At 33.2% G+C, this 18,637-nt stretch overlaps 1 protein-coding gene across 4 annotated transcripts in view; it reads left to right on the top strand.

Annotated features, from left to right (window-relative positions):
* The window catches only part of LOC111160148 (ubiquitin specific peptidase 15), a 118,531-nt gene extending 101,462 nt beyond the window's left edge, over window positions 1-17,069 (top strand). For 3 of the 4 annotated variants that reach the window (XM_022523015.1, XM_022523016.1, XM_022523017.1), the window contains 11 exons: window positions 4,143-4,226; window positions 4,317-4,411; window positions 4,510-4,701; window positions 5,600-5,715; window positions 5,894-6,166; window positions 6,545-6,615; window positions 6,956-7,071; window positions 7,917-8,066; window positions 9,856-9,959; window positions 11,713-11,801; window positions 15,081-17,069. In XM_022523015.1, coding sequence (XP_022378723.1) covers window positions 4,143-4,226; window positions 4,317-4,411; window positions 4,510-4,701; window positions 5,600-5,715; window positions 5,894-6,166; window positions 6,545-6,615; window positions 6,956-7,071; window positions 7,917-8,066; window positions 9,856-9,959; window positions 11,713-11,801; window positions 15,081-15,263 — 1,473 coding nt within the window. In that variant the 3' untranslated portion in view covers window positions 15,264-17,069. The remainder of the gene's footprint in view (window positions 1-4,142; window positions 4,227-4,316; window positions 4,412-4,509; window positions 4,702-5,599; window positions 5,716-5,893; window positions 6,167-6,544; window positions 6,616-6,955; window positions 7,072-7,916; window positions 8,067-9,855; window positions 9,960-11,712; window positions 11,802-15,080) is intronic. The other variant, XM_022523014.1, reaches the window with a different exon arrangement.
* The last annotated feature ends 1,568 nt before the right edge of the window (window positions 17,070-18,637 follow it).

Raw genomic sequence — 18,637 nt, 5'->3', positions numbered from 1 at the left:
GCAGTTTCTTAGAGCATAGTAGTTATAAACTGAGTGGCTTTAAACAATAGAAATTTTTTTTCTCACAATTCTGGGGGCTAGAAGACTAAAATCAAGAGTACCAGCATGGTTGGTATCTAGTGCAGACTCTATTCCTGGTTTACAGACAACTTTGTCCTCACTGTGTTTAGAGAGAGCACAGTTGAAAGAGAGCACCTATTTGCACATAAGCTCTGTCGCATCTCCGTATAAGGGCACTAATCCCATCGTGAGGACCCCACCTTTTTGATCTCATATAAACCACCCAAAAGCCCCCTCTCCAAATACCATTACTTTTAGTGGTTAGGGTTTCAACACTAAATTTTAAGGGGACACAGTTCATTCAATAGCAATATCATGAGATCTGTATGAAAGGTCTACTTTTGAGCAAAGTTAAAATCTTACCATTAATTTAGTGTAAGTGTTTGGGTTTACTCTCAACAAGGACACAATAAATGAAGTGTTCATAATAAAAGTATAGTCCTTTCATTCAGAGTGATTAAAGTCTAGTAAAGACTAGTCATACACTTAATGCACATTTTCCCTATTTCTTTTGCTACTTTATATGTTTCCTTCATGAACTCATTGAACCTGATGCCCTCATGTCAATATCTCATTCAATAGTACTAAGAATATTGAGCAGGGCCAGAAAAGGCCTGCTTTTATTTTTCGCCAGGGGAATATAGGTTCACATTTCTAAAATCACACCCTTTAATAAGCATAGAATTGTTAATGTTCTTTTCAGTGGAGGGAAACAGTAACAATGCTAAACTACACTCGTACCTCTAGTTTGCAAGTTTGTAAATATATGCCAATGAGTATAATGGAATGAGAGAGAAGCATAAAACAATAAGTAAAATTTATCACAACAAAAAAATAAATATACTGTTTTTCTACATTACATTTGTTAAAGACAGTACTCTCCCATGCTAGTAATACAAAGTAATCTTTATTACATGGAGACAGATTGCATTCAAATTTCACATTAGCCTATAAGGCATATACTGAATGTTCTCCCATAATTTGAGTTTTAAATTGTTTTCCCAGTAATATGAATTCCATTAGTATAGCTCTTTTTCTTTTTTTTTTTTTTTTTTTTTAAGATTTTATTTATTTATTTGACAGAGAGAGACACAGTGAGAGAGGGAACACAAGCAGGGGGAGTGGTAGAGGGAGAAGCAGGCTTCCCTCAGAGCTGGGATTGAGCCCAGTCTGGGACTCGATCCCAGGACCCTGGAATCATGACCTAAGCCGAAAGCAGACTGTTAACTACTAAGCCACCCACGATACCTCTTTTTTCACTTGGTGGCCAAAACTACAGATTTGTGGAGATTGGAATCATGGTCAGCACAAAGAATTGGGCATTTTTTTCCTACTTGGAGGCAGTAACAATTCAAATACAAAATGATGGGCTCATTAACAGTATGCTTTAACCCCTGGAGAGGAAAGGGAAATTAACTGAGTTAACTTACTTGATGAGTTTTCCCATCACTGAAGTTGATTTAGGTCATAGTTTATTAGTAATTGTACTGAACATGTATTAGGTATTGGACTCCCATACTCTGTAAAGTGCTTGAAATCAAAAGTGTTCCTGGTTCTTGTTCCCAAGAAGCTTTTCATACACTGTGAAAAATGCTGTGACAGGGTACTGTAGGAGTATACAGGAGTGACATACCCCAACCTACCAATACACCTGTGTTAAATCCTGAGGAGGATTAGGTTTTAAGCATGTGAAAGCTGGAAATAAAGACATTGTAGAGCACAAGAGTGGGATATACAAAGAGCTAAAGGCAAAGAGGATATGGCCCACATCTGGAAATTATAAGTAGATAATATGGTAAGCAGAAGTGAGCTAATAAAGAAATTTGCTGCCATGAAAGGAAGTTTGGACTTCATCCTAAAAATGAGGGGAGCCATTAAAGATTATTAAATGAGAGATTACATTACCAGATTTGTATTCGAGAAAGAAGACCCAGGCTAGTGCAAAGATTGGATTGGAAAAGCTTAGGTCAGATGTACTAAGACCATGTAAGTGAGTTTTGCAGTGATCAGATGATAAATGAAGAGGGCTTGAGCTCTTAAGATATTAGAAGAAATAGTTGAATACAAGAAGTAAAAATGTTTAAGAGTATTCAAAGATGATGCCAAGCTTATTGGGTTGCAAAACTGAGGAGACAGAGGTGCTATTTGTTTTAATGGGATATACAGAAAGAAAGGTTTAGAAAGAAACCTGTTTTAATATTGGATATGCTGACCTAACATGACCTAAATCTGTGTTAAGTATTGTACATGTTGAGGTGCAGGAGGAAAATTTAGGTAGAGCTATCAGTTGGCATTGAGTTTCTCTATCTAGACTGGAGGAGAGATGTCTGTGCTTGAGATAGAAATTGGGCAGTGAACTCTATGAAAATAATAGTGAATGTCTTAGAAGGATGAGATTCCTTAAGGCTAGGGTGATCCTGTAATGCATCATCTAAACCAAAATTCTCTTAAAAATAAAAGGGGCCATTATTAATAATTATACCAGGACAGCAGGCTCATCCAGGACTGGCCAAAGCAAACTGGGGTATATTGTCACCTGCTCTAAAGAGAGCCTATACAGTCAAGAAGAGGGCTAAGGGGGTGGGAGAGGGTAGCGTCTGGGTGGCTCAGTTTGTTAAGCCTTTAATTATCTGCTTTGGGCTCAGGTCATGACCCCATTGTCTTGGGATCAAGTCCCACATTGAACTCCTTGCTCAAGGAGGTGCCTGTTCTTCCTCTGCCTTCTGCTCTCCCTGCTTGTGTGCGCACGCTCTCTCTCTCTCTCTCTCTCTCTCTCTCTGACAAATAAAATCTTAAGAAGAAAAAAAGATTAAGGGTAAAATTCTAAAGGAATTTGACAACCTTGGTAACAGGTAAAAGAAAGAAATGAGGACAAAAGCTAGGGGTGGATTGATAAGTGAATGGGAAGTGAGGAAGTTAAGATAGTGTAGACATTACTTTTAGCAAGGTTATTTATAAAGCAGATGAGAAAGGGAGATAGAGGGAAGAGGCAGTGAGGGAGTGGTTTATTTCATTCTTTTCTCCTTTCTTTCTTTCTTTTTTTTTTGAGAGGCTTGTAAATTATTTCACTGCTTATGTAAGGATCAGAACAAAATGGAATAAAGGCTGATTGCTGGTTCCCAAGGAAATGGAACAGGATGAGATTCAGAGCATAGATGCTAGGTTTAGCCTTAGATGGGAAGGGTGACACCTGATTCTCTTTCCCTATGTAGAAAAAGATGGAGAAAAGGGTCTTTTAGAAGTTTGTTGAAGGACACAAAGTTGGAGATTTTCCTATCCAATAACCTCTTTTTTTCTTTTTCTCTTTTTTCTTTGTTGTTTTTTTTGTTTGTTTGTTTTGTTTTTTTGTTTTTTTGTTTTGGTATTCTGTGGACGGTGAAGGGAGAGGTGGTGAAATAGGAAGCCTAAGGAATGATGAGGATTTTATATAGTTACTGAGAGAAATGAAGGAAGAAGTAAATAAAAGAGGCACAGAATTTCTGGCTAGTGTTGGTCACTTAAGACTTGGGCACTGTGAATTTGTAGCAAACCAATCTCTAAGTTGGTCAGTTTTCTCCAGCATATCAAACAGCTCTAAGAAACTATAGCAAGAATAAAATTGAATAACAAAATAGTTAAAGGTTTTGCAGTGCAGTAGTTGAAGTGATGAATCATGTGGGATCTGGATGGAAGGCCATGAAGACAGTAGGAAGCTGGTAAAACAGGAGAAAATTGAGAATTAAAAGGACTCTAAGTGCAAGCCAAGAATGGGGAAGAACGAGTTTCCGGGAGAAGTAATTAATGGTTAGTCAGTAGCTTGATAAGAGTTTAAGAAACCGGAGGTGGAATGAGTTTATGGCAAGGTGCAAGAGGTGAACTACAGTTGAATGTAAGTGTGGATCTTTGAATCAAAGAGCCAGGGAACAATAAGGCTAATTTAAATTATCCATAGAGACATCGCCAGCGAGGATGATGGTAGGATTGGAGAAAGACACTGTAAAACAAATACTAAGTGAATGTGAGGAAGCAACCGTGAGTTCATTTTCATCTACTGAGTATTTTTTCCAAAGTAATAAATTCATTACAATTTTTTTGTTTTTTAGTACAAAGTGGTTGTCCCCAAAATTGGAAACATACTTGATCTTTGTACAGCATTGTCTGCTTTGTCAGGAGTACCGGCAGATAAGGTAAGGTATTTCTGGGTTTGAAGTATGTAAACTGGAGTTTAGTTTTTCAGTGATATAAAACCAGCTTAATAGAAATTTATTTCCTTTTAGATGATAGTTACTGATATATACAATCATAGATTTCACAGAATATTCGCTATGGATGAAAACCTTAGTAGTATTATGGAACGGGATGATATTTATGTGTAAGTATAAAATTCATTGTGCAAAATATTAATTGGGAAAATTTCAGAAGAAATAGCATAAAAGTTTTCAGAGTTTATGGTCAGTTTTGTCCTTATAGGTTTGAAATTAACATCAATAGGACAGAAGATACAGAGCATGTGATTATTCCTGTTTGCCTAAGAGAAAAATTTAGACACTCAAGTTACACCCACCATACTGGTTCTTCACTTTTTGGCCAGCCTTTTCTTATGGCTGTACCACGAAATAATACTGAAGATAAACTCTATAATCTCCTGCTTTTGAGAATGTGGTAAGTGTCAAACATTCTACATTAACAAAATGAGTGTTAGAATAGTTAATAAAAATAAATGTGCAGTGTCTATCAGAATATAATTTGATAAGCCTGTATTAGCTCAACTGTTTAAACAGAAATTTTACAAAATCAAATTATAGTTTAATTCAGTTTGTTGATCATGTAAAACACATTACCTAGGTAATTACAAACCCAGAAAGCATGAATCTTTTAGCTATTTTAAACCAGAAGTTTACAGTTGGAAGAAAATAGGAATTTGTCATGTATGCATTCTGACAATATAACAAATTTCAGATGCTTCATTTCTTTATACACATTGCTAGTTCAGGAACTCCTACACATGGTTTTATTTAAAAGAATAAACTTTCAGGGTTGAGAGTATTTTAAGCCAACCCCTTTTTGTCTTCCTAAAAACCTTGATTTGAAATGTAATCAAAACTGCCATTTGATCCCTTTGATTTTATCCTTTGTAACTGACATATTTTTTCTTGCATAACTATTTTAATCATTATAGTCCCATAACCCATACATAAAGATCACATTATACAATTATAAGTGATCTTAGCAATAATGCATATATCACCTAAATGAGGATATTTATAAATAATTTTAAGTCAAGAAATTATTTGCCACAAACTTTTATCATAGAAAGATGTTAAAACCCTAGTAATAACAAATCAACTCCTTTCTTTTTATAAAGACAACCAAAACAGAAATGATTAGTCACTTGCACTTATGGTATTATATCCTGAATTTGATTTATCCTTGAATCTACTAAATGACCACTATTACTTCATTAAAAAGTACTGAAAGAATGGAAAACTTTTTTTTTTTTTTTTTTTTTATTTTTTACCTTCATAGAACTAAATTTGTATGATTTCTGATTTTATTTAAGCCGATATGTCAAAATATCTACTGAAACTGAAGAAACTGAAGGTTCCCTACACTGCTGTAAGGACCAAAATATTAATGGGAATGGCCCAAATGGCATACATGAAGAAGGCTCACCAAGTAAGACTTTCCTATTAAATTATAAAACCTTTCACTTGGATTATTGCCTCAGAAAAAAAGAAGATGGGGATTAAGGAACTAAAAAAATCTCTCCAAGCCTGGGAAAAATATTGTTAATATTAATAACTTTTAAATGTAGCATTGGGTTTATTTAAAGACTTCTAATATCTAAAATTAGGTGAAATGGAAACAGATGAGCCAGATGATGAATCCAGCCAGGATCAGGAACTTCCCTCCGAGAATGAAAATAGTCAGTCTGAAGATTCAGTTGGAGGAGATAATGATTCTGAAAATGGATTATGTACTGAGGAAATTTGCAAAGGTCAACTCACGGGACACAAAAAAAGATTGTTTACATTCCAGTTCAACAATTTAGGCAATACAGATATCAACTACATCAAAGATGATACCAGGCATATAAGATTTGACGAGCGGCAGCTTAGGCTAGATGGTAAGTATGAAAACTGGCTTGAACACTGAACTTGAGCAAAGTATGATATTATTTTAGGTGAAAACTGAAATTCAATAGTCATGACAAATAACATTCACTTACCTATATAAAATCTACGTATCTTAAATGAAAAGTCTTAATTTCTAAGCATACTAAAACACATCACTGCTTATTAAATGGAAGTTAGACTTATGCTTAAGTTTTCAGTCTTTTTTTTTTTTAACTCCTTAAATTTTTAATGGCTTGGAAACAGCAAGTAGAAAAGTAGTCCAAGTAGAAAAGATTGTTTATTCTAGTATATATCTTAACATTAAAATATACTCATTTTAATGAAGGCATATTAAGTTTTAAAGAAAAAAAATGTGTTTTTCATCTTAGAAAGATCTTTTCTTGCTTTGGATTGGGATCCTGATTTGAAAAAACGGTATTTTGATGAAAATGCTGCTGAGGTAAGTCATCACTCATTCCATATCTACCCAGGTTGATTGCAGTTTTGTTACTCTCTTTTCCTTCTACCAAGTATGGTTATTTTGCTAGTAGAAAAATGGTTATGTACTAGAAAAGTCTTGTTGGTTTACACACATGCCTTCTATTAACAGTTTTAATCATCCATGTAGGTGTATATAGAGAAGTTTTTTTAGAAGAGTGGTATAAATCTCAGCTGAAATAAGCTTTATAGTTCTTTTGAGAAAGTTTAGGAGTTTTTCATTGCTATTCATAGTAAGATGGTATCACTAAAATGAGTTTTGTTTCATTTGTTCTCTTAACTCAAGAAATACTTCTCTTTAGGATTTTGAAAAACATGAAAGCGTGGAATATAAACCTCCTAAAAAACCCTTTGTGAAATTAAAAGATTGCATTGAGCTTTTTACAACAAAAGAAAAGCTAGGTGCTGAAGATCCCTGGTAAGAGACAAAGTTAAAAAATTGCATCTAATTATTTTGTAAGGATTTGTACTGAGGTATGTGATATATCAAGTTGAAAAAGCAGTAACTAAATTCCTTTTGACATTTTAAATAATAAGCACTTCTTTAAATGATAATAGTCTGTTAAAAGTGATTCGAGGGGCACTGGGTGTCTCAGTGGATTTAGGTTTCTGTCTTAGGCCCAGGTCACAATCCTAGAGTCGTGGGATCGAGCCCTGCATCAGGCTTCCTGCTCAGTTAGGAGCCTGCTGCTTCCTCTCCTCCCCACTTGTGCTCTCTCTCACTTTATCTGTCGCTGTCTGTCTCTCTCTCAAATAAGTAAATAAAATCTTTAAAAAGAAAAGTGACTCAGATGTTTAGAAGTATTATTATAATGTTAAGCTTTAATCTTTGTACTGTATTTTCTACAGTAGCAGTTTTACTATGGATAATTTTAGTTTTCCCAAGAATTTTTTGCTGTGCAGCTGTTCTGATAGAAACGTTTTTAGGAAAATCATGTTTTGTGGTGTTATTAATTTCATTAGAGCCCAGAAGTTTTGAGATTTTCTAATACTTATATCTCAGCATAGTTTTGTGTTCTTTTAGCTTACTAAAATTTAAATAATTTAGCCTTCATCACTTCTTTGAATACCTATATACATATTAATTTATAATATTCTAAATCAATTTGATTTACTGAAGATATATATATATATATATATGTCTGATGTATATTAGGCACATAGTAATTGCCCACTGAATAAATGTGAAACTTGCCAAGCATTTTTTTAATCTATTATTTTCATTACCTTTAGCAAGCTTTAAATATTTCACTTTATTTTTAGGTATTGTCCAAATTGTAAAGAACATCAGCAAGCCACAAAGAAACTGGATTTATGGTCCCTGCCTCCAGTACTTGTGGTACATCTCAAGCGATTTTCTTACAGTCGATACATGAGAGACAAATTGGATACTTTAGTTGATTTTCCCATCAAGTAAGTTTTGATTATGCTTTATAAACATTGGGCAACTGTGGGTTCATAAAATCATCAGATAGTATTGGATCCAACTTCAGTTTTTTAGTGTATTTGTGAGTAGTCCGAAAAATTTGTAAGGATCAGTAAAAATTTTTATTCCTTTTTAGATATTTTTCAGAGAGGGGCGCCTGGGTGGCTCAGTGGGTTAAGCCTCTGCCTTCGGCTCAGGTCATGATCTCAGCAGGGAGCCTGCTTCCTCCTCCTCTCGCTCTCTGATTGCCTCTCTGCCTACTTGTGATCTCTCTCTGTCAAATAAAATAAATAAAATCTTTTTAAAAAATAGGTATTTTTCAGAGAATAAAGAGAAAATACACCTTTTTAAACAGAATAAAAGTAATTCTGTATTACATTATTATATGCGTTCATTGGCACTGTTTATAAATAAATCTAAGATACTCTGTGGGATCGTACTGATTTTATTTTTTCCTAGGATTTATTTCATCATTAATCATCAGTTATTCCTAAGTACACTTTTTTACAAAGACTGAATGTGAAACAGAATAATGTAATTGTTGAAAAGGATGATACCAGTAGTAAAATCAGTCATCCCTTTTGTGTCATACTTCAGTTTATTGCATTGGTCAGGGTATTATATCATTTTTGTAAAAAGTCTGGAGACAGCATCTTTGTAGTCCTTTATTTTTTTCTAAACCTTTCACTAAATTTAATTGAGAATTCATAAGGACAAAAATGAAATTGTGTATTCTTGTTCACATGGTCCAGGAAGGACTTCATCACGTAATATTTTGCAGCAATAACTTGGTACGCTCCCATTTTACTAAAAGAACATTTGATAGTATTCTTTTATATTTTGTATTTGTGCACCAGGTGTTTGATACAGTTAACAAGTAGACAGCTGCCATTGGCAGGTGTGTGTGATTAGAAAGAAATAGAGGTAATATTGAAAACATTCTTTGGATTATTCTGATTGGTGTTTGTAAAGTTACAATTAAAAACATTTTGCAGTTTTTTACCAGAAAAAAAATGGTAATTTTCTCCTTAACAAAATTATGAGCCATCAAAGTTTTATCAAGAATATAGCATTAAAAAAAAAAAAGAATATAGCATTTTGATAGTTTAAGTGCAAGAAGAACCGAAGTAATGAAAAGCTGGAATCTGTGAGATATATTTGGAATTTGAATCATTATTGCTTTTTAATGATGCAAGTCAAAAAAAAAAAAAAAAAACAAATAATGATGTTATAAAATGGTCATGTTCCAGTTTCATGCATGACAGATTACAAATGTTTGCGTTTCAAAAAATATTGCCCACTTGGGGTATATAGATCATCAGAACCAGGAAAATGTAGAATAATCCTTAAATGCGTAATTACTAAAAATGACTTCAGAAATATGGAAAATTAAAAGGGTCCCAATGGCAAATGGTGATGACTCTTTTACTATATACTAGAGAGTTAAATGTATTAGCATAAAACATAAATCTGAATAAACAGCAGTCAGTAGACAATTTTAAAATTCCTAACCCCTAAGAAAATTTTTGCCAAAATATTCAAAACTTAGAGGTGTATGCATATTTTTGGTGCATGTGTGTGTCTGTATAAATATATAAAATTATATATATGTATGTATTTACACATACATATGATATGTTTTACAGTTATTTGACTCATTTCTTTAGTGAGGGAGATTTTTTATATAAATGAGAGTCAAGCACCATTGACAGAAGATAATAGAATTCAGGACACTTAGAGAAAACATAAAACTAACTTGATCTCTTTGTTAAACAGTGACCTGGATATGTCAGAATTCCTAATTAATCCAAATGCAGGTCCTTGTCGCTATAATTTGATTGCTGTTTCCAACCACTATGGAGGGATGGGAGGAGGACACTGTAAGTTGACAGTTTACCATTTTGCTAAAATCATGATGTTTGATTACTGCAGACTTTTTCCTTAAGATATTTATTAAAGGGAAAATGTAGGATGCCTGGCTGCCTTGGTCAGTAGCATGTGACTCCTGATCTTTACTTTTTTTCTCCTCTGTTGAAGGGTATAATTTATAATTAAAGCTATAAATTTCCCTCTACTGCTTTGTCTTTATTCCATTAACTTTGAAATGCAGTATTTTCATCTACTTTTAATTCTGTATATATTTTTAATTTCCTTTATGATTTTCTTATTAGTCCAGGGCACTTAATCATACGCTTTTCCAAATGTATGGTTTTTTTAAAGCTCTCCTTCTGTCTTAATTTTGATTTTATTACATAACAGTTGGGGATACTGCCTATGTTATATTAATCCTTAGTTTATTAAAGTGTTCATGTACCTTAATACACGGTCTGTTTCTTAAATGTTTCTGTACCTGAAAAACATATGTAGTTCCTGTCCAGACATAGAATTCTATATTTCTCTTATATTTGAAGCTTATCAGTTATATTCAGATATTTGTTATATTTCTTAGAATTTGTCAGGATTCTTATTAAAATGTTGATTTATCTATTTCTACTAATAATTTTATTAATTGTTTTACATTATTAGTTGCATTTATGTTTAAAATGGTAGCTCTTCTTTCTCTATTGTTCCTTTTACCAGTATTTGACATATTTTTTCTTTTGGTATCACTTGGTTTGCAAACTCTAGGTGCCTTTTTGTTCAGTTTTTCTCTTATAAATCATTTTATTGCTAGATCTTGTCTTTTATTCGGTGTTTATTTTTAATTGTGGATACAGTGGTCTGCAGTCCAACTGACAAACTTACAACCCACAATAGGCTCCACCCAGAAGAGCAACAATTTTGTTTTGTGAGGGGTAGAACAATTTAGAAGATATAACCTGTAAAGTGTCACTTTTTAGAAACTATGATGACAGATAATTATTTTGCAGACATTTTGCAACTTTGTTTCCTCAGTTATTGGATAGTTAAGACAAAGCATGAAATGTGTAAAGGGGGCATTTTTAACTTTTAATGATAAAGCAAATCTTTAAAAGTTGTACAAATAAATTACTTTATTTTTTTTCTTGCTCCGTATTTTTGTTAAAGACTAAAAAAGATTTTGGTGTAAAAACTACTACAAGTTAATAGGATGGTACTGAAAAAATATTTGTCATACAAAATTTAAGTTACGATTAAATAACTTGGGTTTAAATGCTGGGTTTAAATGCTCACTCAACCACTTACCAGCTTTACTGTTACATATTAAACTTCTCTTAATGTTTCACTTTCCCCATTTCTAAAGTTAGAGGAATAATAATACCTTCTCTATGAGATAATACATGTAAAGTACATAGCACTAGAGCTGGTCTACCATAAGCACTACATAAATATTAATTCCCATGTATTGTCATTAGTATTATTCTGTGAACTGAAAAATAATAAATCTATTCTGTGTGTCCTTGGGATGAAAAAGTCACAAATTTCAATGTCTTTGAAAATTATCTTGGGCATTTAGATTGTAGGGAATATATTAAAACCTATAATCAATGGAATCAGTTGAATGTGTAATAGATAGGTCTTTAGGTCTTGTGTAGATGATTGTCATGTAATTTTAATATGTATTCCTTATATAGATGATTGTAAAGTTTTGCGGGTTCCCCCAGGAAACCATAGATCATTTCAGTCACAGAAGTGATTATATTTTTTCATTAGATACTGCTTTCGCAAAAAATAAAGATGATGGAAAATGGTACTACTTTGATGACAGTAGTGTCTCAACTGCATCTGAAGACCAGATTGTGGTAAGTATGTCTTTATTTCCTGAAAATCACAAGAGCCACTTTAAAACCTCCCATGAAACACTACAGTCTGTATTTTAGCAGTTTCTAATAGTTAAGAAAGACTTTCTCTGATTTAAAGAAATATAAAGTTGTCCTCTAAGTGGAAATTTGTCTCCAAATTTGCCTACTAAAAGGAGCATAAATTTCATCATGAAAAGTGGAGTTTTCTAATGAAAATAATAAAATTTTCCTTTGGAAAATAAGTTCAGACATTTGGGGACATTGACTACTTAGAGTACTAAAATAGAAAAGGAAAAACCTTTAAGGGCCTTCCATTACCATACCTATGATTTTTAAAGTAAAGTCTTATGCTTTGTGACACTTAAACATTTAAACTCAAAATTACATGGTTGGATGAAACAAATTAGAGAAATTTTTTTAAATTGACCTTGAGTATCTGTTACTTGGATATTTTCTGAATAGTAGAAAAATGAGGAAGTAATACTTGTTCATATTTGCATCAGTTTTTCAGCCACAGATGGAGCCAAAATATTGGCATTTGTTTTGCTTCCCAGCAAAGCATATTTTTGTTAACAAATTTTGATTGGTGAGGGGATGACAAGTTTATTCTAAGAAGAAAGCAAAGACTTGGCTTAATAAGGGTCTATTTTTCTTTTTTCTTTTTCTTTTTTTTTTTTAAAGATTTTATTTATTTATTTGTCAGAGAGAGAGAGGGAGAGAGAGCAAGCACAGGCAGACAGAATGGCAGGCAGAGGCAGAGGGAGAAGCAGGCTCCCTGATGAGCAAGGAGCCCGATGTGGGACTCGATCCCAGGACACTGGGATCATGACCTGAGCCGAAGGCAGCTGCTTAACCAACTGAGCCACCCAGGCGTCCCATAAGGGTCTATTTTTCTATTAAAGTTTGTATTCCTAAAATTTTACTGTTTGATCACAATAGTACAAAGAGTGAGAAATGTATTATTTGTTCCTGTGAGCATGGAACTCATATTTCCCAGTTTAAATTTTACATTCTTTAAGGACGAGACTAGCTTTTTCTTTAGTTTGTAATGCCTTAAGTCTTCAACATATATTGTCCAGTTTAATAAATTAATAAACTTCTGAGCCCTATTATTGACATAGTTTTAATCCATTGTTGCGTGAACAGATATGAAATAATTCTGAGTTGTTTCTCTAACAGATATCTTATATCTTTATCTATGTGTGTATATATATTATGTACTGTTACTTAACTCCCTAACAAAGAGACTTGAACACTAATATTTTTTTTAAATATGTATGTACCTAAATTAATTACATTTCCAGTTTATATTTAGACTCCTAATTTCAGGTCTCAACCATCACTTTTCAGTTGTGTTCTTCTCTCTAAATCTCCCAACCAAAACATCCTGAAATTACCTACAGTGATGATACTTCATTTAGTCAGCAGGTATTTGAGTACCTTCTTTATATAGGACTCAATTCTAAACAAGATTAAAAGACAGCTATCTTGACTTGAAGAGGCTTAAAGTCCAGAAATGATAGAGAAGTAAATTAACAGTTAAATCATAAGTACTATTAAACATCTTGACTGCATGGAAACAGGACAGCCATCTATCCATTGATTTAGGGTTTAGAGATAGGACCAGTGCAGGGAAGATTGCATGAGAAAGTGGTATTTGACCTGAGTCTGCAACTTTACAAATGGAAGTAAATTAAACAAAAGAAGTAAAGGTGTTCTAAGCAGAAAAACAATACCTACAAAAGCAAGGAGGCATGACAGAACATGACATTTAGGAAAACAGCAAATAATTTGGTATTATTGAAAGGACATACTTGTTAGGAATATGGGGCAGAAATTAGGCTAAACTTAAACTTGGCAATTAGATCAAAAAGGATGATATTCTTCAGGGTTTAGAGCTTTTCTTAAAGACTGTGAGAAGCATGGGTGATTATTAAGCAATAGACCAGTATTAAATTTGGAAGGCACTGAGAAAAGAAATAGACCATTACAGCCTCCAGCTAAAAGAAGGGTGTCCTTTCTGCAATACAAGCTTCTAAATTTAAGGTTGTGATATAATGTATAGACAAGGCGGAAATAGATTTATAAGATAGTTCCTTAATAGAATTATTAGAACTTGATCAAGATTGGATATAAATAAAGACATAGGAATGCAAAGAGGAAGAAGTTGAAGATGACTTCAGCATTTACCACAATAGGAAATATAGGAAGAATATTTGCTGTTGAAATTTGAGCTACTTTTATGATAGCTTTGCGGAATTTTCCACTAGAAAGTGGGACTAACAGGACTAGAGTTCAGAAGTGAGAACTAGTTTAAGTTATAAATTTGCATTATTGGTCTTAGGTACTAGTTGAAGCCATAGGTTTGAATAAGTCACCTCGTGAGAAGATATAGATTGAGAAAGAGTGGTGGGCAGAGGACAGAACGTGATTTTTTTTTTTTTTTTAAGGTTAGGACTTAATGAGAACACAAAAAAAGAAACAACCATGGAGACAGAAGATCTAAGAAAAAATAGTGTCATAAATGCCAAAAATTATTTGATGCAGGAAAGAGGAGGAGTAAAGCATTAAATGCTACCGAGAGATTGACTAAAAGGACTTTAAAAAGCACCCATTTAATTTGTCTATAGTTGATTATTGCCTCTAGTGAAAGGCATTTCATTAGAATGATTGAGGCAACAGATCATACTGAATTGAGAAGTGTGCACGAGAGTGAAAAATGAATATTCGACAGCTCTATCTGCCAGCCTGGCAACTAGAAGAAGGCAGTAGAATGAAGAGGGATTTAGGATGGGAAAAGACTTGAGTATTTGTTATGCCAAGAAGTCCAGTAGATAAAGAACTTACTAAAGATATGTAGTGATGATGAATGGAGCAATATCCTTAACAGTAGGAAAAGCTGGACTCTAAAGCAAACTTAGAGTGATTAGTGTTAGAAAGAAGCTTACCTTTTCCTTAGAGATGGGAGGGAAGAAGCATAGAATTGTTTCATGTTAGAGTAACTAGGTCAATCTATGAAATAGTTGCATTTACTTATCTGTTCAACCAATGTAAAAGAGAATTAAAAAAATGTTAATTCTGGTGACTATTCCTCCTTTATATATAGATGTCATCTTATATTTAAACCAATTTTAGTAACTTCCTTTTGACCATGTGTGATTTTTCTGTTTGATTTATGCCCTGTGACCAAAATGGATTACCAGCTGAAAAATACGTAGTATACTTAATGTGATCTTTGAGAATCATGATGATTTTAACATGCTTTATTTGTTTCAACAGTCCAAAGCGGCATATGTACTTTTCTACCAGAGACAAGACACTTTCAGTGGAACTGGCTTTTTTCCTCTTGACCGAGAAACTAAAGGTGCTTCAGCTGCCACAGGCATCCCATTAGAAAGTGATGAAGATAGCAATGATAATGACAATGATATAGAAAACGAAAACTGTATGCACACTAACTAATGAAAGTCCTAGAAGCCATAAAAGAGAGACTTTCCTGCTGGTGGTATCTATTGAATGATGAAGTTACCCACCACATTAAACAAAAGTCTGAGATGGGGAGTTTCAGATAACCGAATGTAAATCCTTTATCAGATTTTAACTTGTGCAGTACTTGAAGTGAAACACAATGAAAACTTTAACAGAAATTGTCTCTTAATACATTTACAGTCTTGTAATTACAAGCTAAATATATATAGGAAATCACAAATAAATCCCTTTTAAGTTTGCTGCTGTTTTGATGAATTACGTTTTCTTTAATTTTTTGGATGTGAGTTAATTGATGACAAATGTTAAATTTGTGGATGTTGGTCATTTATTTTGCTCTAATAATACTGCAAGAAAACTATGGCTGAACTTAGTTTTTGGATAATCTAGTTCATGTGCATTAGGCTGCCACATATATTACTATAATATTTAGCTGCGGTATCAATGTGGCATAAATACTGCAGTAGTATTCTTGGAAAACCAAATTTTCAAATCTATCCCTGGTAATCTACATGGGCCTATTAAAAAACCAAATCATGATATAAGAAACAATCTTGGAAAAGTTATTTTCTTTTGTAGTATCACTAAAAATCCAGAATATTATGTTCATCTTACTGCTGCTGTGGAAACAGGTTCTAGATTTCACACTCCATCTAAAATCATTTTTCAGTTAAATGTAAGTATTTTTTACTGCTATTCGGATCTATTCCTTAGATACTCAAAAAATTTTTTGACTTGCTTTAAAATGCATATCTTTAATCTGGTGTGTTCCAAAATTAAAATTTTTGCTGTCTGTTTTTCTCTACCCCATTTTTTGGTAATTTGGCAACTTTTAGCTCTTCCAATTATTGTAATAGAAGGACAGACTTAAGAATATTCTGTATCCATAGTAATAACTACATCAAGCTTAGATGAGAAATTTTTTTCATATACTGGCCTTTAAATCATTAATGGACAATTGGCTTTAAAGGTAGGTCTGTTAACTTTCTTTGTGTGTTCCTGATGGAATTCACCATAGCCTTACAGCTTTTCTCAGAAGGTAACTTGTTATAAGAAAATTGGCATTGCATGTTCTAGAGTCAGAACCTGTATAGTATTTAAAGCATACAAACCTTGAATTTGATTTAAATTCACCACATTCAAGGATCCAGGATGCCAAAAATACGTGTGAACATTTGAAACATTTTTCATTTGCTGCTTTTTCCCTTTAATCTAGTTGAAAGAATGTATTGTCGATTGGCATACAATACTGCCTTTAATAGAAAATCTAAATGCTGGGGCACATTTCACATATCGACTACCTGAGAAATTGCTTTGTGTCCCACTGTTATTAAAGCAAAAAGTATAATGTTCTTCACTTGAACTAATCAAATACAATAGATTATAAATTGTGTATTGTAAATAAAAGTTCACTCTGTGAGTGCACATTTTGGTAAATTATTTATTTATGTTAGCATTTAAAAGTTTAAAAAAAAGATGCATTTGACCAGGATAAATGAGGTATGTTGATCATGGCTTTGCTTTATACCTTGATATTAAAGCTGGTTTTTCATCCTGGTATTTTAAAAGCTGCTTTGGGTTTTTTTTTTTTCTTCTTCTTTTCTTTTCTTTTCCTTTCTTTTCTTGCTTTTCTTCTTCTTTTTTTTTTTTTAATGTAAACTAACCTCCTGCATGACAGAGGTTAAAATTTTGTCTGCACTTGAGTTCACTTGAGTTTACATTTGAAATGTGCATGTTTATTTATACAGATTTCAATAAAGCTATTTAAGGCCTTATTTAGTCTTTTATTTCTTACTCTGAATCTTTTGATAAAAACCCCCTATTTTTATGGGTGGGTGACTATATGATAGACTTTTTAGTTATTGTATAATTAAAGATAGAAAAGAAAGCATGTCAGAGTAAAGCAGATCCTCTTAAGGATGTGTTTCAAAGTTGATTTTTAATTTAAATATTCATTAAACATTTATTTATGCACCTACTAATCCTGTTCTGTAGTCTTGAGATAGAGCCATAAACAAGCATCCCTCCACTCACAGAGCTTGCAGTCTTTCTGCTGTCTACCACCTAATAGACTTTTCATTTTTCTGAGGTTTACAGCAAAACCAAAATTAACTTTTTCCAGCCCCGGATTGAAGTCTCCACCCCAGTTGTCCATGGAGACCCATTTCTTTTCAATGCCTTTGATTAACTTTTATTCCCACCAAAAGAAGTGTTTTTAAAATAGAAAATGATGTTAATAATACCATTGAATTTGTCAAACTCAAATGACATTGTCAGCTGCAAATAAATAAATAAATAAAAATAGTGCAAAAGGTTAATCCATACTCTAATTAAAAGTAGATATTCATAATAATATCTAAGTAGATATTCTAATATCTAATTCTAATAATAAGGGTGGTAGGAATGTAGCCAGTCTAGAATTCCACTGTTAGCTTTTCTACTTAGTAGTCAGATGACTTTGAGTTTAATCTCCCCAGTATGTTTCTTCACCTATAAAATTGTAATAATAATAGCATTATTGAGCACTTAAAATGGACCAGGTAGTATATTAAAGTGCTGTATGTAGTATCTCATTTAATCCCATAGTAGCTATGAGGTAGAGACATTCATCATCACTGTTTTTCATTTGGAGAAACCAAGGTACAAAGCAGTTACTATTCCCAAGTTCACATAATTACTATGTGGTGGAGCCAATATTCTATTCTCAGTTCTGTATACTCCCTCCCACTTTTTTTATAATGTCAGCCTCACAGGATTTTTGAGATCTCAAATGAGATCATATATTTTATGGAAAGGTGCTTTGTAAACTATGTAGTATACTCATTACTGATTTAAATTTAATAAAGCACTTTTTTCCTTGTTTATCTAACTCAAGTATGCCCTTCTTTACATTTCCACAAATGCATCCCTAATTTTCAGGACTTTTTTCTTCACATATAATTTAGTTTTAATTAATCTCTGCAATAGCTATAGCTTGATACTTTGTTTAAAGATCTTGCTTTCTCTTATAGTCTGTTCTTTTTAGCAGTCCTATATTTATCCTTGCTTTCCTGGCAACTCACTATAAAACCATACAAACCTTTGATTTGGCATGAAGAAAATCAATAACTACTGATTGATTCTGTACAAGGACAGAATTTAAGGACACCACTTTCTCATCAACTAATCTCCCTGAGGTAAGGACATTTTATAAGAAATAAGCCAGGAGGGGCACCTGTGTGTCTCAGTGGGTTAAAGCCTCTGCCTTCAGCTCGGGTCATGATCCCTGAGTCCTGGGATCGAGCCCCGCATCTGGCTCTCTGCTCAGCAAGGAGCCTGCTTCCCCCTCTCCCTCTGCCTGCCTCTCTGCC

Source organism: Enhydra lutris, unplaced genomic scaffold (genome assembly GCF_002288905.1).
Source record: "Enhydra lutris kenyoni isolate GAN:26980312 unplaced genomic scaffold, ASM228890v2 scaffoldscaffold74, whole genome shotgun sequence".
NCBI classification, from domain to species: Eukaryota; Metazoa; Chordata; class Mammalia; order Carnivora; family Mustelidae; genus Enhydra; species Enhydra lutris.
This window is presented reverse-complemented; position numbering and strand designations above follow the sequence as displayed.